Source organism: Antedon bifida, chromosome 6, assembly GCF_963402885.1.
Source record: "Antedon bifida chromosome 6, ecAntBifi1.1, whole genome shotgun sequence".
Lineage (NCBI taxonomy): Eukaryota > Metazoa > Echinodermata > Crinoidea > Comatulida > Antedonidae > Antedon > Antedon bifida.
In genome coordinates, this window is record NC_136231.1 from 2,793,017 (window position 1) to 2,818,158 (window position 25,142).

At 33.7% G+C, this 25,142-nt stretch overlaps 2 protein-coding genes and 2 long non-coding RNA genes across 4 annotated transcripts in view; 2 read left to right on the forward strand and 2 right to left on the reverse strand.

Moving 5' to 3' along the window:
* Positions 1 to 25,142, reverse strand: part of LOC144845794 (ras-specific guanine nucleotide-releasing factor 2-like) — a 111,459-nt gene extending 86,317 nt beyond the window's left edge. Inside the window, exon 1 of the mRNA XM_078703233.1 lies at positions 25,073 to 25,142. The gene's annotated coding sequence lies outside the window, so the exon portion shown is untranslated. The remainder of the gene's footprint in view (positions 1 to 25,072) is intronic.
* On the forward strand, positions 7,991 to 25,073 carry LOC144845807 (synaptotagmin-7-like). Its single transcript, XM_078703251.1, has 4 exons — positions 7,991 to 8,077; positions 8,953 to 9,821; positions 23,025 to 23,184; positions 24,335 to 25,073. Exons 1-4 carry the CDS (start codon positions 8,074 to 8,076, stop codon positions 24,670 to 24,672), a joined length of 1,371 nt encoding a protein of 456 aa, XP_078559377.1. The 5' UTR covers positions 7,991 to 8,073; the 3' UTR covers positions 24,673 to 25,073.
* On the reverse strand, positions 16,524 to 18,507 carry LOC144845818 (uncharacterized). The gene is made up of 3 exons (XR_013612594.1): positions 18,333 to 18,507; positions 17,211 to 17,306; positions 16,524 to 16,653 (listed from the first exon to the last, which is right to left on the reverse strand). It is a non-coding gene; the product is annotated as an uncharacterized LOC144845818 (long non-coding RNA).
* Positions 18,661 to 19,912, forward strand: LOC144845819 (uncharacterized). Its single transcript, XR_013612595.1, has 3 exons — positions 18,661 to 18,744; positions 18,944 to 19,440; positions 19,749 to 19,912. It is a non-coding gene; the product is annotated as an uncharacterized LOC144845819 (long non-coding RNA).

Genomic DNA, 25,142 nt, shown 5'->3' on the forward strand with positions numbered 1-25,142 from the left:
TAAATAAATAAATAAATGTGCATTAATTAAATGTGCAAATGTTACTTCCAATGCTCGGCTGTTTGAAAGTCATTGGGGCACAGTGCATATGCATTAGAATTAATGGGGCACAGTGCATGCATTAGAATGAATGGGGCACAGTGCATGCATTAGAATTAATGGGGCACAGTGCATGCATTAGAATTAATGGGGCACAGTGCATGCATTAGAATGAATGGGGCACAGTGCATGCATTAGAATGAATGGGGCACAGTGCATGCATTAGAATGAATGGGGCACAGTGCATGCATTAGAATGAATGGGGCACAGTGCATGCATTAGAATGAATGGGGCACAGTACATGCATTAGAATGAATGGGGCACAGTGCATGCATTAGAATGAATGGGGCACGGTGCATGCATTAGAATGAATGGGGCACGGTGCATGCATTAGAATGAATGGCGCACGGTGCATGCATTAGAATGAATGGCGCACGGTGCATGCATTAGAATGAATGGCGCACGGTGCATGCATTAGAACGAATGGGGCACGGTGCATGCATTAAAATGAATGGGGCACAGTGCATGCATTAGAATGAATGGTGCACAGTGCATGCATTAGAATGAATGGAGCACAGTGCATGCATTAGAATGAATGGGGCACAGTGCATGCATTAGAATGAATGGTGCACAGTGCATTCATTAGAATGAATGGGACACAGTGCATGTATTAGAATGAATGGGGCACAGTGCATGCATTAGAATGAATGTTTATGAGTTAAAAAAAAGCTGAAAAACAATCATTGAAAAGTAAATCAATGAATGAATTTCTGAAAAACTCGCGCGACACTTTAGTAATCAATAAGGCCCGCTCCACGCGACAAAACGGTTTCTAAAATGAACACAATCCATTACCTCTAGTTATGGTAATAATAGTCATTGGGTTCCAGGTATGTCTCGTAACGAATCATAAAGAATAATGGCCATAATGTTTTCACTGAGGCGTGGGCGAGCTTTATAGTTGTTTCTATATATATCTCTAACTCGATCTACCAAAATGAAACTGGATCTGCCTCTATATATATTTATTTAAATTACATTATCAAATGACATTTTCCAATAAAGGTCATTATTAATGTAATTTCTTAGTCGAAATGTTTGTACACAGTAAAATATCTGTGCCTTAGGAAGTAGTTGGCTTATTTGGGTTACAGAGAGATGTATTGCTTAAGCTGTTCCAGTTATTTTTATTGACATCATGCTGGTCGAATAATTAAACGAAAAGAAGGGTTAGGGTTAGGGTTCGATATCCAGCAGTAGGATGCTGAGCTCCGGAGATCAAAGGGTTTATCCTGTGGCTGCAACACGATCACTTCCAAGCCCCTTAAACTGACACCGCGCGCCGTGGAGAATACGTTCATATCATTACTGTTGGTATTTGTCGCAGCCAGACATAATATCAAAGGACTGTTACAAGTTCCTATCTTGCCACGGCGAGCTCAGTGTCCTGTTGTTAGATTGCCTTGGCCTCGTCGTCGGCCGTCGCGTCCGCCGCCTCTGGCAAAGAAATCGCCAAACCTGTGTCGAAGGAGGAGAGGACGTCCCCAATATTCCCGCATGAGAACAATGTAGGGCTTAACATCACGTAGTTTGGTCGTTCGATGTTCTGAAGAAGAAGCTAACAACCAATAAACGCCCCATGACATTAAGTTCGTTCCAACTGAAATGTTTTTTATTTTTACGGAGGGCTTTATTTGTACCTATTCTTCTGAATATTTAAACTGAATATTGCAGTTTAAATGAAATTAGTTTAAATTAAATTATTTACTTCCTTTCCAACTTATTTCAGGCATAAATCAAGTCTTACGTATAGTGCGCCCTCTTATCGTTATAATTTCCAAAATAAATCATGTACAATTTTCAACGACACGGTATTTGCTGTTGACAAATAAAACAATAAATTTGAAATATCTTTAGGGAATTATTATGACGTAATTATTTATTTATTGTAACTTAATAAATTAAACTGTTATGACACTGCAAGGTGGTGATTTTCATTTCCTTCTAAGAACATTAATTTTAATAATGGCAAAATAATAATATACATAATATTATAATTAAGACATTATTGAGGATCTTGTGATTTTAATAGTTATATTATATTTGATTAATAACATTTACCGTAATTCATTGATAATAATCGAATGATCGAGATCTAGACTTGCCAACGTCTTTAATTATTGTCTTTTTCATGTTAGTATTCCCTTGAATTCCTTTATTACGAGTGCCGCGTTTTGATATTTGTATTTTATTTTTATTTATTCAACTTCTCACTAAGATGTATGTACATTAGTGATATAAGGATAGGGACCAACAGGTGGTAAACACCTCTAAAACGGTCCAGTCCCAATTGCACAGTGAATGTGTGTGACAGTGGCTGTTTTTGTGTGGACTACCCCCTACTCGTTTCGAAAGATATACTAGGTTTTTAAAGTGCACATGAGCTATGTGTACACTGGACCTACGATTTATATAGTCCTTATCCGAGAAGACTTGTTCTACCACCAGAACCATAGAGCGAGTGATCCTCAAACCTTGCTGATGTTATGGCTACGTAATTACGGTTCCACTGTCTTAACATCGAGGCCACTCCAGCTCATGACACGTACTAAAATGTTTATATTTTTGTACTAATATTAAGCCGAATTGCCCATTATAAAAAATAGTCGAGATCTACAGACAAGCATTTTATAGTAATACTAGCACGGTGCATTATGATGATATTAGAAAAAATTACACACGAACTTAACGCCTCAACTAAAAGACGACGATGTATCATCATTCCCGACATAACAGTCACAAAAAAGTATAACAACAGCGATGGGAATTCAGATGGGTATTTATGTAGACTTACAATCCTAGTAGACTTAGTTTAGTAACATCATTTTCTAATGCATAACAATTTAGATTCGATACTCGGGGGAGAGGAAGAGAAAGAAACATATCAATTTAGACTATTAGCTTCAACTGTAAATGTTAGTTATTTCAATTCATTATCGAATTTGAAGGATAAATATCAAACCTCAAAAGACTGTCTACAAGATGTATACAATGATAGACAATTTACCTGCATTAAAACATTAATTGAATAATTTACTATAATATACGGAAAGCAGTGCATTAATAACCACCTACACATGTGATTAAAACACGTAATGATCTCAACTCGACAACCTTGATTGTCTATTCTGCTCTTTAAAAATAATTATCAATAATAATAATCCATATTTAACATTATTAGTTTGTCGTATTATAAACAAGGTTGGCGAATAGATACAATTTAATGAAGCAACAATAATTTAAAATAAATGTTTATACATACATGAAACAGTTAAATAAAATATCAATGAAAAAATGGTTACTAACAGTATTAAGCTCTGTCTACACTATCAAACTTTATGTGACAAAAAAAAGGTGATCAAAGATGTCATATCACTACCATATGTTGTCTTATCACTACCATAGTTGGGCACATCATACTTTTTTGTCAAACTAGTTTGACAGTGTAGATAGAGCTTTAGTCGTATTAGAAAAGACTAAAGCGTGGTTCCCACTAGCGACGCAACGTAACGCAAACGACGCAACGTAAGAAAATGCCCTTCTAATAATTGTGTTTGCCCCCGCCTGCGTGAAATCAAACCTGCGATGTTTGCAGCACTGTTGCGTCGTCGGTTCCCACTTGCGAATACGCAATACATCACTTTGCGTCGATACTTCATTGCGTTGCGTTACGTTGCGTCCTAGTGGGAACCACGCTTTAGCTCTGTCTACACTATCAAACTTTTATTTATGTGACAAAAAAATGTAATGTTCTATATATGTCATATCACTACCATATTTTGTCTTATCACTACCATAGTTGGGCACATCATACTTTTTTGTCAAACTGGTTTGACTGTGTAGACAGAGCCTTAGTCGTATTAGCAAAGACTAAGCTTGGTTCCCACTAGGACGTAACGCAACGACGTAAGCGCGACGTAAGCAATTTAACCAATCACAAGCGATGGATTATCCGAATTTTTGCTTGTGATTGGTCAACACGCTTGCGTTGCGCTTACGTCCTTGCGTTGCGTTCTAGTGGGAACCAAGCTTTATTAGTTTATAAATGAAGTAAGCGTAACATAAGTAATTTGCCGATTACAGTATCATTCACATTCGAACTGTCGCTTGTGATTGGTCAACTCGGTTGCCTTTTTGCGCTTAAAGGACAACTCTACCATATTTTGACAACGTATTTAGGATGTACATAATTTTATGATTTCAAAACAATTGCGAGAATTCCGGAAGTTAATATATTATTAAATGGTTGCACAGTTCCGGAAAATTCATTGTGAAAATGATATTTTGACTATATCGTACAGTAATAAGCCGCCTTTCGCGTGGATAATGATAATTAAATAAGGCTGTTTGGAATTATAACTTGATTAGGTCAACCTGATGGTACTGATCAATAATTTGTTTTTATTTATTTATAATACATAAAATCGATGTCATCACTATAACATCAAAGTCTCTATAGATAAATCCACTAAATAAACAGTATACACTTCTTTCGAAACCATCTGCCCCAATGAAAACCAAAGATAGTTAGGCCTTGGCATAGATCTACAAGCTTATTGATAGGCCTACACAAAACATATAAATTATACGAAATTGGTCTAAAACAAGCGACCAATTTTCACAATATTATGTTATATACAACTTGATCAATATTTTCACAAGATTACTGTAGAGTTTACCAGCTGAGCCGATCGTCTCATCCACGTCGCTTTTTAAAAACATAAATTCAACTTGATATAAAGCTTAATTAAACATGTTGGTATTTCCGGTCAGCACTCACTCACGCCCCCAGTATGCCCACACATCGACAGTGATTTTAATCGCGTATACTTTATAACGACATTTATCTATAGTATAAAATGCATAGGCCCGGAAGGTAGAAAATGAACACAGCAGACACGGTAGGAATCAGGCGGGTGAATGTTTGTATTTTGGCATATTTTTTATTTTATTATTATTTTAATTTCTGTCAACTCAAAACAGACAAATAAAAACAAATTAATTATGATCTACAAATACACAAGAAATTGACCAACTGCAAACATTTTCGATATTGTAACAATTTTACTTTTTCACCGGATAGTGTGTTCCAAATACGTGTAATAGTAATACAATAAACATAAAGTGATCTCATTAGCAAACTTTCCTAAATGGTACACGGTTAGCTCCAGTGGAACATGACATTTATACACCCATTACGTAAAACAGGAGCAAATATTGTGTGTGAGCTGAATACAAAATTGACCGAGGACTCAATATTCGTATATTCTACAGCCAAATTGACCCCTGCAGAAAAAATAGGCGAAGTAAATTCTCTCAAATACGACTCTCATGGTCTAAGTCGGTTATTGGCGATTTCAATTTAAATTAATTTTATTTCCACAATATAATAACATACATACAGGATAATAAATGCAATGAAGTAATCATGTGAGGGGGGAGGGGGGGGGGACGGTTGGGGGGAGTCATATAAGTCAGAAAGACTTTAAGTTTGACCCACTCCAAGATATAACATTAAATTTAGTTGTGTATGCGTTTAGATCACTACCCTTTTTATGCCCAGTAGAACATTATTAAATGTGACACGAAACCCACGTCAGATGTCGCGGACTGAATGTTGTATGTTAAATAACAAGTTCTACAGTGATTACATAGGATTATTAAGGAGCAAAACCAACAACAGAAGTCATGTACCTTATTTTGATTAAAGGAAGCATAGATGCTGCCGTTTTCTGGCTTCCAATAGTGAATAAAAAAAAGGGGTCAATTTAGGTGTGCAATTATTTTCCATTATGTATCCTATTGAGAAGTCAATGTTTTTGTGTCTAGAAAAGCTCACTCTACCATCAGTTAGACTTGCCCTAAGTCTGTAGTTATTTCGAGGCTTTTCGATGTTTGTCTGAACCTGAAATCGGGCCTGAGCTCAAGTGTATACGTATGAAACGCCATGTGTGCCAACATATTTATCCTTCTACCATTATTAAGTCAAAACTCCGTCTGGAACCCAGACTACCATCGAGTAGGCCTAATTCATATCAACCAACATTATTAATAGTATAATTTATAAACAAAGACATCTTATGCTTTCTATGTGTAATATCATTTTCAAATTTAAATCATTTTTTAGTTCCTCATAACGGATAAGCGTTAAGTATTGAAATATTCAATAATCTCCTGTCTGTGCTTTAAATCCTGGACAAATAATATCGTTTGTCATGCTTAAATTAACTACACTGTTATAGGTACGATTATGTCTTTTTATATTATCATGTAAATTCTATATTTCTTATTTATCTTATATATGTACAGTTGGCAAGGCCAACCAAGGCAATCTAACAACAAGATACTGAGCTCGCTTCGCCAAGATAGGAACTCATAACAGTCTTTTGATCTTATATCTGGCTGCGACAAATACTGTACAGTACTATACTGATACCATGTTTTCCGCGCGACCGTTAATTAATTCAACAATGTATTTTGAAAGCCTGCCCACCATTTCCGTTTCGCGCTCGGATATTGATGAATCCAATGCATTAATAATATGTATAGGCCTATTCGTAAACACAAACATTAATAGGCCTATTGATTAATATACAAACAATAAAATAATACAATGAATATTCATGAGTTGAATGGAGAAAATATTGTTATCAGTTGATTGCATAAATGTTCTATATTTAGATATGATAGTCATGGCATTCAACGAATGAAAATATTCTCCCCCAACTATTATTATTTGTTTTGTAGCACACCTACAGCTGTAATGTAAACTGTTATGCAATAATTAATCCGCCCCTTCCTTCTAAAATCAAAACAATTTATAGCCCCCATTAAAAAATACGACGCTCGGAATTTGGTTGCGTGGTGTGGAGCAGAACTGGCGACGGTTGGTTTTCTATTGACTATATTGCGCAAAAAAAACAAACAAACAAAAAGGAGGAAAAACGCTGACGGTGCAATAAATATATAATAAAATACGGCCAACGCCTTTTAAAGTGATATTTATGAGTCGGAAGTGTGTATTCTTAATATTGTTACACGTGATCTGAAGCTGTGCATTAAAAACATCTTTATAAACGGCAAATTGGCCCCTTTTTAGCTTCTCGTCACAGAATTGAATGTTAGGGTGGTGTTATATGGATAAGGACTTAAAGGATTAAATAACCCGGACGTAGGTCTCATTTATACTCAAATAGATAAATAACAATTTATCTGATAACATTTCGACAAGAAAGGGGATTCCCCGAGCACCGTCCGTTTCTAACAGTCTCTGAATTTACATTAGTACAATAGACATTACGCGTTATATGGACTACGAAGTCTACATGTAGTAACATCTTAATTTAGTGTTAATGTTACCCTTTTCGGTGATTGCACTGACGGGTAAAGGCGATAGGCAAGTCCCAGATATATTCAAACAGTCATGAAGAAAGGAACATATAGGGTTATGGAAAATTAACAACCTATTTATCGCGTCTATTTGTTTAAGAGTTAGGTTCATATATTTATAATATTCCATGAGATTGCTCCATGATGTGTGAATATTGCTATATCCGGATTTATTAAATACGGCAATACTTTGTTATTTAAATAAATAGATAAAATGATTTACCGGAACTCAAAAGATATCATTATTTGTATGTCAAAGATAAATCATTTGTTGGTATATATAGAGACATCGAGGCGATTTTCTCACAAATAAATAAAAATACTCGCAGTCAATCTTGGCAAATCCACAATCCGTCATCAAGTATTCATAAATCTTTTCAATATTCATATCCACCGTCTGCCAATAAGAATGGAGTATACAGGTAACTCCACAACGGAAACGTGATGTCATAAATTAATTTTACACGTTAGGTAGATAAGATGCAGATGTTTGAATACACCATCATAGTTAGTGAGCAAGTCACAGCGGACAGATCTCTAAGCTAATGGGGGCGGAATGCGTCACTGGGCTACTTAAGTAAAACCATGGGTAAGTCATTTCACGTAAAGACTTATGTTTTAATCCTGTATATTCTTAATCAATCTTACGGCTTTATTGCGATAAAACATATCTATTTACTTCGGTTGGTTATAGTAATAACAAAAGCTTTGAGATTAATTGTATGTGGTTGAAGAATGTTGTAATGATGGAAGTGCATGTTTACGGTCTGATGGCTAAGCATGTTGTTGAAAATAAGTTTAGGTTTTAGGAAATAAGGAAACTAGATGATGACGGTTAGGACTATCGGATAATATGATTGCACACAAACATTTCTGGCAAAACGTAGAATATAGTACTGTATATTGTTCGCAATAAATGTATTTTAAAGTGAGTGGTTTAAAAAAAATCGGTAAATTGATATAAAGCATTGCTTTCTTATTTGTGCATACATAGGCTTTTAGTAAAGCTTATTGCTTGTTGCGCTAATATTCAATTAGTCATATTGATACAGTAGAACCCGTATTAAGTGGACCCTCTGAGACCCAGCAAAGTTTTCTCTTAATTGAGGGGAACCCCTGAGTAGGCCTATGGGTTGGCGGTAGTGTTAAAACATATTCTCCCCTCATAGATTCACGGCAAAGTGTCCCATAAGTATCCCAACGGAGGGGTTCTACTTGGAGGGGTTCTTACTGGGAGGGGTTGTACTGTTTTATGTTTCCTTACCTCTTCACACGACACTAAAATACCATGACCAGGAAAAGGGAGATGCAGGACAGCCAACAACTTATTTTCTACTCCTTTTATTCCGTATGACCTTTGTAATGACCTTTGTAAGTAGAAGTTGTGGCGATCGTTTACTTTCAGTTTCTTTTTTCTTTTGCTTTATTACATTTGAAAACGACTTTTTTATTCTCTTTCGGTAGATCATTTGCCGTATTATGTGGGATTAGCCGCCGGTGGCGTTACGTCACTATTGCTATGTGTCTGCTTCTGTTGTTTCTGGACTTATTACAAAAAAACACGTAAAAACAAGAAGAAACAGGAAGTGCTCGAAAGAGCAAGAATAATGGTATCTCCAAAAAGACCTTACCACACGATGTTACAAAACGTGGATACTTGCAAAATACGACCGCAAGAAAGCATCGATATAATTGATGAAATACATTCACCGCCAGCGTTACCGAAAAGAGTAGAAAACCGGTCACAATCGGTGTGTACAGCAACTTTATATATGGACGCATATATGTTAAAAGACCGTAACGTCAGCACGTCAGATCCGTATCTATACGACAGAAAATCTCTCGGCGGGTCCGATGATAGTTTACACTCGAAACGTGCTCGGACACTTCCTGCAGCAGGTCTACGCAGCGGCGGTTCCTCGCCACGGAAGGTAAAACCAGTTATACATTTAAATACAACATACAGTTCGGAAGAATCTTCATTTGTCGTAAGGGTACGGAAAGTTGCCAACCTTCCTGCGAAATACGGAACGAACTGTTGCAGTTTCGTTCGCATTTTTCTTTTGCCGAAATACCCGGACTCTCTGCAAACGCGAGTTGTACGCGGAAGTTTGGACCCAAAATTTGGAGAATATCTTCGTTTTAGAAAACTAAGTTTCGAAACTGTATGCAAAAGTTACCTGAGGTGTAAGGTTTACATAAAAGAATTGTGGGATAAGAAAGATACTTTTGTTGGAGAGGCATTCTTGCCATGTATAGAGATAACCCCTCGACAGGACGTGACGACATACCATGAAGTAACGTTAAAGCCAGAAAGAACGAAGATTACAAAGGTAAGTAAATGATATCATGCACCCAATATGCATAATTATTAATGATGGAATGGTAATAAACTTGAGGAACTGGAACCAGCGGTTTGAAACCCATAGCATCTTAAGGTGTACTTGTAGTCCCTACTTAATTAATAGCCGAGCGAGACTGTTTGGAGGATAGGTTAGAAAAAATCAGCTTTGCAATCTCTCTGATTTCACCCGCCAGTGTTCTAAGAAAGTCCATTTTATAATTTTTAATAATTAGACTGTTTATTTCATTTATTTGTACCACCTGTGTCTGTGTTTGGCCAATTCGACTTATTCAATATTTCTAAAAAGAAAATTCAATACTAGGCCTACTACTTTGATACCAGGAAACTTAAAATTATATGTGGACGGGTTTCTTATAATGTTGTCCAGGGCCGACTCGCGTTCTGAACTTTTAAGGAGAGTATACCAAAGTAACATTTTATTCCTAATTACATTTAATACCCGCACGATGCAAAAGATAGCTAAGCTCAACACAAGCCTGTCTAATTTAATATTGTAGGCCCTACCGAAACCAATTCCATTGAAATTTGTATGACTGAATAAAGTTAGGCTACTTTACGCGCCGACCCATTCGAAAGACCAATTCGCTCCCTAGTTTTGTCGTTTGGTTTAAATCTCAGTCATAAATTGCCATATTTTGTACCAATGATCAAAATTCTCATGAATTAATTTAAGGAAATATGTTTTCTCATTCATATAACACGACATAATATCTAAAACGACCAAAAACAAAAATCACCTTTAAAAGCACCCAACTGAAGCGCATACTTCGCGTGGATACGTCGGTAGCCCAAACACGATCGACGGTTGTTGAATAAGGGATTATTAGGATTAAGGAAAGGCTTAAAATAGGATTCATGATTGATGAGCTTAAAAATACTTGGGTCGTCAAGCTTACGCGGCCCCTTTGTAGTGCAGTACGACGGCGAACGAACGCAAGGAAAAAAATACAATAATTTCGTGCTTGCGGTCTTTTTCGTTGCATTTAAAACTCCCTCACATACTAACTGCATGGATAAAATAGAAAAATATAAATCATGCTTAGATATTAATCAAAAATCACGTTTTAGTTTTAAAATATCTCGTAAATAATGTCATCGAACTATCCCCACGCAAGCAGCTATATTTGACAAGATAGACCAGAATGGTGATCGTACGCAATTCAAATATTGGTAGAACCTCTGTTTTAACCTGTTCACAGGGAATATCCTCACCGTCTCTATTAAGGGACACTTTGTGTTCGGTCCCTTAATAGGGTGTCTACTCATGTATACGAGTATATGTGACATGTTGTCATTTACTTTTACTACTTTATTTTCGTAGAAGAGACTGGTGTTACGGTCTTAAACATTCAGAATAAAAAGCCAATTTAAACAGACGAGCGGTAACGGTAAAGAAACGTAACCCGCGTAGATTGTCCCACGTAAAATCTGTATCTATCCTGAGCAGAAACCACCCGCATTGTGTGTAAACTGTCATAAGGAATAACATATGTATTTTCAGTTCATGGATGTATCATGAACGAACAGTTTAGCTAAGTATATGATAATTCCATATTGTATCAAAATGCGACGACCACTAAATGCTAACTATAAATGCCTACCAGGTCGACGCGTGGGCAGTTGTTCAGACGCGACGAACCGCAAACGCATTAACCGTTCATCCACTCTAATATACGCGTTTAACCATCAAAGTCTCGTCAAAAATCAATAAAAATGGACTTTTAAAACAATAAGAATCATAAGATGATTACCAGAGATCTAAAGCTGCTACTTAGGCGAGACATAAGTAATAACGTGTGACAATTGCCAATACTTACACATAATTCATACGATGTCAATTCAAGCCTATATTGTCACATTGATATGTTCGCGGCATGTAAGTAGAGATACAAGCTATATAAACGTCATATACTGTATTAATAACGCAACTACTATTTTTTTTTATTATTAAGAACTGCCATTATCACTCAAGATAAATGCTATTTTAGAAGAAATTTGCCGTGGATCATTACATTTTCCAAAAATTAGGTCAGATAGATTGCAATTAGAATTAAGAAGAAATCATTCAAGATTGAGAAGAAAATGCATACGAAAACGGCGGCCATTATAATATATGCACTGATGCAGGGCTAGTATTGCCCGAAAGCTCTGCTAACTTTTCTGGCTGTTTTACTTTATCGTTTTGATTTAGCATTTCGCTTTTTTTTGTATCTCCATTGAGATCCAGCCACTGATACCCACAGCATTGTCATTTTTTCAGTAATTTGCCTTTGGATTAATATATATATATATATATTATATATAACGAACGAGAGACAATAGAGCCCCTCTTTCGCTTTTCATGAACATGTATCCTTAAAAAGGGGTGTTATTAAAAGACCCTCTATCTTATGCAATGCAATCAATGCACCAAAGTAAAACCGTACACAAAATTGCGTCTATTTTGTTATTACTACTGAAGAGACGTGTCACACAGTCGTGACAAATGCTGCGGTGCATTATTGAATAGTAGTAAAGTATAAATAATGATACAATTTTGCTAATAAACACTGATTGCTTTTGATGGATTAAGCAACGGTGTTATGAGATTATTAAAAATAGGTCTATAAACGTAGAAAAAAACCGCATTGTTGTACGTAGCTAATACCAGCAATGCAGTCACCAAATATCAAGGGTTCTTCGCAGAACTACTTATCTAAAAAAGAGGTTACCGTAGAAACGATGATGCCTGCTCATTTCCAACCAATCAAATCAGTTTATGATAGTTTTCTTAAAGTTCCCCCGGACGATTATGTTGCTGAGCAACCATCGCATAGACAGCAGCGGACGATATTGCCGACGATGTTCCTGTGTGCGTCACAGCGCATCATATCCCACCGCTTAATGACTTACATACAACAGTCTGCATGCTTGCTTGCAGCATTATTTAATGTCCACATATTTCTTCTGGTAAAACTTTATAACGGTGCCCGCACTTTAGAAAACTAATCTCTGTCTTAAATCGAGTTGTTTTTCTGGAATCAACTTCAATATCACATCAACATTATTAACAAAAACCCTCGAGCGCAATAACAACAAAAAGTTCGCCATGAAAAACACACTTTTCGAGTTTACATGAAATGACTTTAAAGTTCTGTCTACACTATCAGACTAGTTTGAAAGTGTGATGTACCCAATTTAGTATTGATATGACGTCATCGTGTCCATATATGGGAACATCACATTTTGTTTGTCACATAAAGCTTAAGGAAACCAGCCTTAAGTAATGAAGATTCCCCACGCATTTTGTCTGAAATAAAAAAAAGCAGAACAACAACACAGCATATACTGACATTGAAACTTCGTTACGTGCTTTATCATTGTGTCTAGTTCACTCGCATTTTTTCTTTCGAAAATTGGACTCTCTTCCCCTCCCGCAAGCACGACATATGTATATAAATCTCTCCCCACGCAGTCGGCTCGCAATCTATCTCTTTGTGTTTCTTGTGCGTGGGCACAGGTAGAAAGACTATACCATCGTTATCGCGCATGGAGTAACATTATAATCCATATTTCTTGTTATTATCGTAACGATTGATTCATAATCTGTATAATTTGTGATGCACAATAATAACAAAATCAATTAAGATTTTTATTTAAAAACAATACCCTGTGGAATCATACTAATCTATGTCAAAAGATTGATCGACAAATTCAATCCGATTCCGAATAATTTGATTTCAGTTATTCTTATAACGCCCGTGTCTACAGTTAAAAAACAGGGGAACAGGGTGAGGTATCGTAGGTCCACTTAATGCCTCGTATCTGAGGGCCGGGATATCGACTAAACTACCAAAACATTAATGATTATTAGGCTACCGTTAATGTTCCATAGCGTAACCATACTTATTAATTTCTTGTAGAGACCTGGTGGTTTAAACTATCCCTGGTTAAGTTTCTTTAACAAACACTAGACTATAACTGTATACATTTAGAAAAAAAAATAGTATAAAAAGCAGAATTCTTGAACATTTAAATTTACCTCAAAGTATGGTAATTTTTTTGTTAAACAAACATTACAGGAAGAAATTATTTACGACCATATATTTAAAAGAACTTTCAGTTATTATATAAATTGCTCATGTAAGATACCTTCTTCGTATAGTGAAAACAACATAGCAGCCAACGTTATAAATCATATCGCATTGAATCACTCAACGCTGTCTCTACTAATGTAAAACATAACGTTTTGACGTCATCACAGAATCGTCAACAACTACTCTCAGATGTTCTAGTAACTAGAATACAACTCATTACGACATTAAACTAACTAATAGTGATCCAATTTGACCTGGCATGGAACACTTATACACTGTAGAATGTCGAATTTAATACAGGCCTATATTAAACTATGTCACATGCAATGTAATGAATTCAACTTGATAACCACCAAATTGCTAAAATGTGTGTTTAATTATCATATTCATTTTGAATTAAGTAATGCATTATTCTAATGTTATTTAACACACATTTATATTAAAGTAATAAGTGAGTTTATTGAAAAATCCACCAGTTCATTTTTTATTCAATATCCCGGATGCTCTTAGTGCTTTGGTATGTAAATTTTGAAGTCATTGCGTCATGAATATTTATTTAATAGTCAATGTTACGTAGTGTAATGTATTTAAATGTTCAAACCCGTACATCTTAAGCGTGGTTCTCACTACACAGCAAAATTCTGATTCTTGTTTTAAGAAAAAAAAAACTTGTTTCAAGCAAAATATTTCTTGAAACAAGTAAATTTTGACTTGTCCGTATTTCAATACTTTTTTACTTACCAAGAATCGTAAAATTCTTAACAAGAATCACACAAATTCTTATCAAGAAAATTATTCTTACCAAGAAATAATACTTTAAGAACAATATTCTTACCAAGAATTTAATTGTTTTTTCATTCTTGTTTTAAGCAGTATCTGTCTTAAAATAAGTAACAATTTACCGACTTTTTAAAATAGAATTCTTGTTTCAAGCAATATTTTTCTCAATTTATTTGATAGAATTCTTGATTCAAGCAATATTTTTCTTAAAGTAGGTAAGAATATTCCGATTTTTTTTTTACAGAATTCTTGTTTCCAGTAATATTTTTCTTGAAATAAGTAAGAATTTACCGAATTTTATTTTATAGAGTTCTTGTTTCAAGCAATATTTGTCTTAAAATAAGTAAGAATATTCCGATTTGTATTTTATAGAATTCTTGTTTCAAGCAATATATTTCTTAAAATAAGTAAGAATATTCCCATTTGTATTTTTTTAATTCTTATTTCAAGCAATATTTTTCTTAAAATAAGTAAGAATATTCCGATTTGTATTTTTTGAATTCTTGTTTCAAGCAATATTATTCTTAAAATAAGTAAGAATATTCCGATTTGTATTTTTTGAATTCTTGTTTCAAGCAGTATATTTCTTAAAATAAGCAAGAATATTCCGATTTGTATTTTCTAGAATTCTTGTTTTAAGCAAAATTTTCCTTAAAATAAGTAAGAATATTCCGATTTTTATTTTTAGTATTCTTGTTTCAAGCAATATATTTCTTAAAATAAGTAAGAATATTCCGATTTTTATTTGTAGAATTCTTGTTTCAAGCAATATTTTTCTTAAAATAAGTAAGAATATTCCGATTTGTATTTTTAGTATTCTTGTTTCAAGCAATATATTTCTTAAAATAAGTAAGAATGTTCCGATTTTTATTTGTAGAATTCTTGTTTCAAGCAATATATTTCTTAAAATAAGTAAGAATATTCCGATTTGTATTTTTTAGAATTCTTGTTTTAAGCAAGATATTTCTTAAAATAAGTAAGAATATTCCGATTTGTATTTTTTAGAATTCTTGTTTTAAGCAAGATATTTCTTAAAATAAGTAAGAATATTCCGATTTTTATTTGTTGAATTCTTGTTTCAAGCAAGATATTTCTTAAAATAAGTAAGAATATTCCGATTTTTATTTGTAGAATTCTTGTTTCAAGCAAGATATTTCTTAAAATAAGTAAGAATATTCCGATTTTTATTTGTTGAATTCTTGTTTAAAGCAAGATATTTCTTAAAATAAGTAAGAATATTCCGATTTTTATTTGTAGAATTCTTGTTTAAAATTCATAAATTCTTACTTATATTGGGAAAAAAATTGCCTGAAACAAGAATTCTATAAAATATAAATCATTAAAAATTAATTTAAGAACGATAAATGAATACTCATTTTAAGTAATATTTTACTTAAACAAATAAATTCAAGAATGTTATAAAACATAATATTAACAATACTGTTATTTTCATTAAGAACTACAATTTACGTACAAATATGACATTAGGTACAATAATATATACAACTTCTTTAAAAAAAACTTGTTTTTATTAATAATTAAATGCCATCAAAAGAAAACTTAAAAACATTAAAATGGTCAAATACAAATTTCGTAAAATTCTTCTCCCGCACCTGGGCTTTAAACTATTAGGTGTCTTTAAATTTACTAATGTCTATTAATGATGCTTCAACAGCCTTTGCCAAGTGTACAGGTGTCTCTTCATCACCAATCACTAACTGTTGAAGGATAGTGAGGCCTACTTCTTGTCATTTTGGATAATCGAAATCCAGAAGGTAAAAAGTGGAGAGGAGAGTAACTAGAGCCTCATCTAATTTTGCTTTCTCCATTGTAGTTAGAATTGTTTGCTCAACTTTAATGTAGGCCATTTCTGTGTCCAAAAGCAATACCGGCATATTGCCTGATCGGCGTGAAGACCAGGTTGCTGGATCTTCATTCATGTTCCTAAACATGAAAAGAGATTAATAATAGTTTTAGTATTTATAAAACTATTACTGTAATTGGGTACGGTATGGTTTTTAGAGTCCTATATCTGGGGCGGTAAACACAAAAACATGACGCAATATTAGAACAGTGGTAAGAAGAATTTTACATTATAAGACATAAGGGTGGGTGGAATATGCATTTGAATTTTTTAATTACAAACGTTGCCTGTTTATACCGATCCCAAAGAAAGGCCTGGCTGTATATCTATTATTCTTATTTTTAGTTAAATAATTAGGGTCTAAATTTATTTTTAATATTACTATTTAGGAAGACAATATGCAAAACGGTGCTCAATCCTGATTGATGCTTTTATTCCGTATCAATATGTTTATAATAACAATCATACAATTAAATGTAAATTTTGTTTAATTGTTTGATTTTAATAAATTATTGTAAACATATACCTCAAATTTTAAGCTACGATAAATTTGATTTTTAAAAAACACTTTTCAACTAAAGACAACTTTTTTTTTAATGTACATAATATTATTTTAAATTTTAAAAACACTAAATACCTTCAGGTTGTCTACAAGGTCGGCAGACTTTTTTTGACGATTTTTTCCCAACAAATATGTTTGACAGATTTGACAATATATGGGTTATCTTTGAACCTAAACAAAAATAACAAATTGAAAACATTATATAAATTTATTTAAATTAATAAATGAGTGGAATAATGTACGGACATAAACTTGATATAGCTCAAATTGTTAATGTAGCCTACAGTTTTGTAGGTAGTCAAGGTAAAAGGAAGGGGAAAGGGTGGGCTGGCCAGGAGAGCATTAATCTGTCAAAAATTATTATTCATAAGTCATTTATTTAATTTTAGTTGTTAAAGGGAGGAGTGCATGACACTAGCTTGAACGGTGAAACCAAGCTGTTAAATACGTACACAATATGTACACGTATTTTCCTCATTACCATTATAAAACTATTTATGAATAGATAAAGGCATAACAACATACACTGTACTTACCAGATGGAGGACTGGTGTTTCTTTTTGAAATACCAAAATAAACTATATTATTCACTTCTTCGGACAAATTTGCTAAGCACTTTTTTAAAAAGCTTTCTTTTGTTTTTGGTTCCTCGAACTTCTTCAATTATCTAAAAAATAATTTAAATAACGTTTTTTTTAAAAAGAAATTTGATATAACAATTTTAGTTATGCAGTACAATGGTTTTTTTAAATGTCATTATATTTCTCATTGGAATATGTGTATATAAATATGAGGGCATTAATTGAAATAATGGCAAAACAAATACAATATAATTAAACACTTAGTTATTCATATACATCTACCTTAAAACAAATCCTTCGTAGATATTTCATGGCTACATTACAAAATAACTGTTACATTATAGTCTATTATTTATTATTAATATTAGGCCATATACCTAGCTGAAATAGCCTAGGTCCGACAATATTTGTCCTCTCTGTCAATGTCTGAACTAAAATGCTAAGCTATACCTATACACCTCCTGTCAGTACAGGCATAGTAGGCTAGACCAACTAACTAGGAAGGGAGCCTAGCCGCCTAGGCCTAGGTTAGGCCTAGACTGCTGGCAGTGGTAGATTAAAAAAAAATATTATTAAAATATAGGCCTAGGCCTAGGCCTAATTATTATTGACGAACCTGTTAAAATGTTGGCCACTTCATCATCTATTTCTCGGATCTTCGACAAAACGTCTTCCTTCGACATTATATTAGACTAATCTTACTATTGAAGCATTGAATATATAAATTGCGATGAAAGGTGTCTTTTACTTATAAACTCTAGATTTTGAATGATTACTTAAAAAAAAACCGTTGGCCATGATCCGGGAGCTAGCTGGGTCATCGACCCCACACAGTGTTGTTTCAACTATCCAAAAAGTTATCGCTGGCCTTTACCCCAGAATGTATAAGGTCATTATACTGCTCAACGTTAAAGCAAATCTATAAAACGTCTGGACAAACAGTAATACGACATACATAAATAATGACACATGTTTGTGGCAGTCCGAAAAATGCGACAAGTTGGTGCCAGTAAACCGAAGTAGGTACAGTATTGTGATTGTTGATTTATGAATAATGGAGGAATTTTCCCCATCCATCATGATGACACATTTCCCAATCTGTATATACAATCACAACAGGTCTAGGCTAGGCTAGGCCTAAGCCTGGTTGCTTAGCCCTCATTGAAGAAAATGTGGTCTTGTTCAACTTGTTGTACGCTGAATTGTACGTTTAACGCGCCTATCTAGGCCTACTCTATATTTATTGCTAAGGCATTATAATTCAATTCATGGAAATATTCCGAATTTTCGAATAACATATGGAATTGGTGGTTGCCCGGCAAGCTTTGGAATTTACAATTCGTTTTACAAGCATGTCATAAGACGCCATTTTAAAGACGAGTATAACAATCGGCAACCTCCTGCAGTTGACGATGGTAACATCAGTATGCCTGGAGAAAACGAGGATGCCAATTGAGGATGAAGTAGAACTAGGCCTAGCTAGACCCGGAGACTGACGAAGTTAATGAAGAAAACAACAATTAAAAAAGGGATGATTTATCAACTGACGATAGTACCGATAATTCTAGTATTGTTACTCACTGTTAATGATTATTTAATATAATGATCTTGTTGATGTTCAGCAAGAAGGCCTACTAACTAGAGGATGAACAAGCAGATAATAGTATAAAAAAAATACTGCTTTCTTTCTACTAAAATTAAAGGAAAGAAACAAGATTCCACAGGTAAGCTATTTTACTTCAAAATTACAACAATTATGCATTTTAAACTATTTTTTATTAGAGAAATACGTACGTCTATTTCCTAGGCCTAGCTGGTACTGTTATACAAGACTATTACCTATAGTAACTATAGGACTTTGGGTACTATTCTAGGCCCCCGGCATTATACACTCTAAAAGTTTATGTTGCATTTTTTTGGACCAATTTCATTGTTACATTGCATAGCTCCCCAACTAAAGCACAACTTAGTTTTTAAGCATATTAACTTGAATATTTATAAAAAAATATTAAATCAATATTATTTTCTTTAGGTTGCAGTGCAATCATTATTCAAAGCACAGCTTGATTACCCAGATTCTTTCATCAGTTGAAACTGAAGTGCTAACTGCTCTACAGTTGTGTGTATATAAGGATATTGACAATCTATTTTAAGTAAAACATTCTCAAAATAAGTATTTTTAAGAATATTGCAAATCTTGATTCAAGCAAAAATAGTCTTGATAGGATAGTATTATTATGACTTCTTATGTTGAGTAAAACATTTCTCAAAATAAGTATTTTTTAAAATATTGCGAATCTCAATTTAAGCAAAAACAGTCTTGATAAGATAGTATGATATTGACAATCTATTTTAAGTAAAACATTTCTCAAAATAAGTATTTTTTTAAATATTGCGAATCTCAATTCAAGCAAAAATAGTCTTGATAGGATAGTATGATATTGACTTCTTATGTTGAGTAAAACATTTCTCAAAATAAGTTTTTTTTTAAATATTGCGAATCTCAATTTAAGCAAAAATAGTCTTGATAAGATAGTATGATATTGACAATCTATTTTAAGTAAAACATTTCTCAAAATAAGTATTTTAAAATTATTGCGAATCTGAATTCAAGCAAAAATAGTCTTGATAAGATAGTATGATATTGACAATCTATTTTAAGTAAAGCATTTCTCAAAATAAGTATTTTAAAAATTATTGCGAATCTGAATTCAAGCAAAAATAGTCTTGATAAGATAGTATGATATTGACTTCTTATTTTAAGTGAAACATTTCTCAAAATAAGTATTTTTGAGAATATTGCGAATCTCAATTCAAGCAAAAATAGTCTTGATAGGATAGTATGATATTGACTTCTTATTTTAAGTGAAACATTTCTCAAAATAAGTATTTTTAAGAATATTGCGAATCTTGATTCAAGTAAAAATAGTCTTGATAAGATAGTATGATATTGACTTCTTATTTTAAGTGAAACATTTCTCAAAATAAGTATTTTAAAGAATATTGCGAATCTTGATTCAAGTAAAAATTATCTTGATAAGGGTAGTGTGAAATTGACTTCTTATTTTAAGTAAAATATTTCTCAAAACAAGTATTTTCAAGAATATTGCGATTCTTGATTTAAGAAAAATATTCTTGATAAGGATAGTATAATATTAACATCTTATTTTAAGAAAAATATTTCTCAAAATAAGTATTTACAAGAATATTTCGATTCTTGTTTTAAGAAAAATAGTCTTGATAAGGATAGTATGATATTGACCTCTTATTTTAAGTAAAATATTTCTCAAAATAAGTATTACAAGAATATCGCGATTCTTGATTCAAGCAAAAATATTCTTGATTCAAGCAAAAATATTCTTGATAAGGATAGTATACGATATTGACATCTTATTTTAAGTAAATTATTTCTCAAAATTAGCATTTATAAGAATATCGTGATTCTTGATTCAAGCAAAAATATTTTTGATAGAAATAGTACAATATTTTTTCTTATTTTAAGTAAAATATTTCTGAAAATAAGTATTTTCAAGAATTTGCACAACTTGTTTTAAGCAAAAACAATCTTAATAAGGATAGTTTTATAATGACTTCTTAATTTAAGTAAAATATTTCTTAAAATAAGTAAAATTGCAAGACTTAATTCGAGAAACTTTGTCTGTCTTAGTAAAATTTTTCTTGTTTTAAGTAATTTTAAATCTTGACAAGAAGAAAATTACTTATTTCAAGAAATAAATCTTAAAACAAGATTTTTTTTTCTTGCTAAGAATTTGAAATTTTGCTGTGTAGCGATGCAACGTAACGCAATCTACGCAACGTAAAGCGTGGTTCCCACTAGAACGCAACGCAGCGACGTATTGACGCAAAGTGTTGTATTGCGTAATCACATGTGGGAACCGACGATCCAATAGTGCTGCAAATATCACAGGTTTGATTTCACGAAGGCGGGGGCAAACACAATTATTATCGGTTCCCACTTGTGATTACGCAATACGGCACTTTGTGTCGACACCTCACGAAGATCACGAAGCTAAATGCGCTTAAAGAAAGCAATTCATTGATTACTGCAACACATGTAGAATTGAAATGAATCGATTATAGTCTTCAAAGTCCTACGTTTATATTGTGTCGTAACATAAAAGGTTATGACGACGAATGTTGTGTGAGTTATGATGTCCACATTAACTACGAACGACTTACTCGAATAAAACATACGCAAACGTTAACCACTCTGGAAATAAATTAAAGAAGGCCTAATGGCTACTATACGATTATATATTACTTTTATTTACAACTCAATTTGTAGCATGCCGCAGTGGATTTATAAGTCATAATATGGGCTGCTGGTTCAAACAACCGTTGGCATTTGATAGTATTGCTTTTCTGCTGTATAAAGCGCTCACAGGCATTTTTGCCAATAAACGCTTAATTAATCGACACTGAGAATTTGTATTATTATTTTATTGAAATAAAATTAGTATTAAGATGTTTAGACTGATGACAAGGCGACAGAGACGATGAAAGAACTTAGAAATCATCTGCTTAAACAATAAACAAGACTTAAGTGTACCACTAAGCTGAGTGGTAAACACCTATAGACACTTTGTTAGTTAGTCCTATTGTTTCTTTTTTATATCCGGTGAGGCTCGCTATTTTTTGGTAAATAAGCGGCGCAGAAATCATTAATTATTCATGATTTTATAATGTGAAAGAATTGTAAGATAGCCGACCTACTTCCTAAATATAACTTAACTTAACCCTCTAAATCATCTCTGTCACTAATGAAGTAAAAATAAGTTGTCTATGGGATTTATCCAGTGCATCGACGTGCAAAGACCATATTCAGCCGACATATTCAATCACAATTGGCTCCAATATTGTAGTCACGTCAATTCTTACGTCACACATATTCAATAAGGTAGCGGAATATACCTTATATGCAGTATAAATATTATCTTTTTTTAAGGAGCGATTTATAATATGTACTATAATAATTTCAGACTTGTTCTGCTTTTTGTAATGTTTTTTATATACCTGAATAAAAAAATAAATCATGTTTCCTGCATCGTTTACGCTTAGTTATGAGACGCCATGTGTGCGAAAATGTCTTTCAGTTAGGAATATTAAGAAATCGCCGTCTAATCTAGACCGATATGTTCGCAGATGTTTCTATTTTCTATTGCATCGTATTCTATCGAAAGTGTCTTATACTGAATCGGTTTAGATCGATGGGAAATTGCTTGTGTCACTAAATGCCAAATGAAGATGAACTTACGGTTAAATTAATCAATTGTTGTTTTTCTTGTAGGTGCAGTCATTAACGTCACTGAGTAACGATGGAGAGGAAGAAAGGGTTTTGGGAGATTTGTTTTTGTCGATTGAATACCAAGCAATGGCCAATAGAATCAAAGTTATGTTGAGGAAAGCTACTAGACTGGTACGAACAAATAAACTTCCCGGGACTGCTGGTAAGTTAGTTGGGACTGATGACGTAATATGACGACGACAGTGATAATAAGCGCATCATTATTAAACGTACTATAAAATGTATGATGTTTAAAGGACCAAACATGTGTAGGCGTCAGGAAGGATTTAAGTTAAATATAACATTATGAGAACTACATAATCAGAGTGAGACATATCAGTGAAACTGTGGAAATTGAATACAATCGTAAATACAACAAATGTTAATTTGACATTTATATGGGACTGATAATTGCAATGACGGCAAACAATATTTTCATAACCACATTTCTATTCATTCTACAATTTTATACAAACGTTGCAATTATTCTGTCGGAAATCTTGTAGATCGCTTACGTCATAGACCTTTACCATCCTAAACGATGTATATAATGTGAATATAGTTTTCATTTACAAAGAATAAATGATGTAAGACAAATATTTGTGTTTAGTTTGACAAAGGTGCGACGACTCGATCAGTCCCACTTGAAGCTTGGTTCCCACTAGGACGTACACGCAACGCAAGCGTGTTGACCAATGACAAGTGTCAGTTTGAATAATCCATCGCTTGTCATTGGTCAACTAACTTACGTTGCGTTACGTCCTTGCGTTACGTCTCTAGTGGGAACCAAGCTTAACAGGCACCGCGCGTCGCGGATAATACGTACATAGTACATGTTAGTATTTGTCGCAGCCAGACATAAGATCAAAGGACTGTTACGAGTTCCTATCTTTGCAAGGCGATCACACTGTCCAGTTGTTAGATTGCCTTGGGCAAAGATAGGCTTGCTAAATCTCTATAGGCCTAGATATTGTTTATTAAGATTAATGATAACAAGTGTTATGGTCACGCAGTTTGTGCCACTTTTGCGAATATTTATAAGAATCGTCGTATAAAATGTATGTAATCTTAAGCTCTGTCTACACTATCAAAAAGTGTGCCCAAATATGGTAGTGATATGCTCAAATATGGTAGTGATATGACATGATGTCCATATATGGGCATATCACATTTTTGTTACATAAAGTTTGATAGTGTAGACAGCGCTTTATTACAGAGAGTCAAAGACAGTATCACAGTTAGTTAAATATTTGAAAAAAAAACACGTCACATTAATTTCTTACCGTTTTCTGATTTGTTTATTTTGGCCACAGATCATTATGTAATTGTAAACCTACTTCTGAACAACCAGAGGGTACAGACGGAAACAAGTCGGTCAGCGGTGGGATACTCACCCACGTGGAACCAACCTTTCCTTTTCCATCTTCACGCCGACGAAGACATCGACAATTATTCATTGCAATTGATCGTAATGAAAGACAGATTTTATCGACCCAAAAGTGAGGGTGGCGTTTTAGGCCAAGTTCGAATTGGCCGAGAAAGCAGCGCACAGACTGGTAAGGCGCATTGGGCGGACATTAAGCTACCGAAAAAGGCCGAAGTAGCACTGTGGCATCATATTATACCGCTTCAACATGGATCACCACCGTAGACAGGCAAGGAATTGTTGATTTTATGACGTAACAATAATGGTTATGAATATCGTAGACCATACGGTAGCAGAACATTCCGCCGAACAGTGACTAGACAATGAAAATATATTTTAACGATCTTTGAAAATGTCAAAATTACGTTTCGCCAACGTTGATCATTCTTAGATATTGTACGACGATTATATATAGTGTCCGCAGTTGGATATTACGACTAGGAAACGTTTGAGCAGTTTCTAGAATTACGTCAGTTATAGTATGATAAGCCTATGACGTATCACCACCGAGGACCAAATAGAATCTTTATTGTATCACAAAAAATGCACGGAAACGTGTATGGTACAAAAATGCACCGGCGACAAAACGTATCGTAAACATTAATTGTATACAAAAGAATGTTACCTGCTTGAACTAGGCCTAATCATTCTTTTGGTGACCGTCTAATTCTATTCTACACCAGCACAAGTCCATT

What these genes read in the sequence shown, in the direction of transcription:
- LOC144845807 (XM_078703251.1), top strand. An exon ending in AAAGAACGAAGATTACAAAG is followed by an intron (nt 9,822 to 23,024) that starts GTAAGTAAATGA and finishes TTTTTCTTGTAG; the next exon opens with GTGCAGTCATTAACGTCACT. An exon ending in TAAACTTCCCGGGACTGCTG is followed by an intron (nt 23,185 to 24,334) that starts GTAAGTTAGTTG and finishes TTTTGGCCACAG; the next exon opens with ATCATTATGTAATTGTAAAC.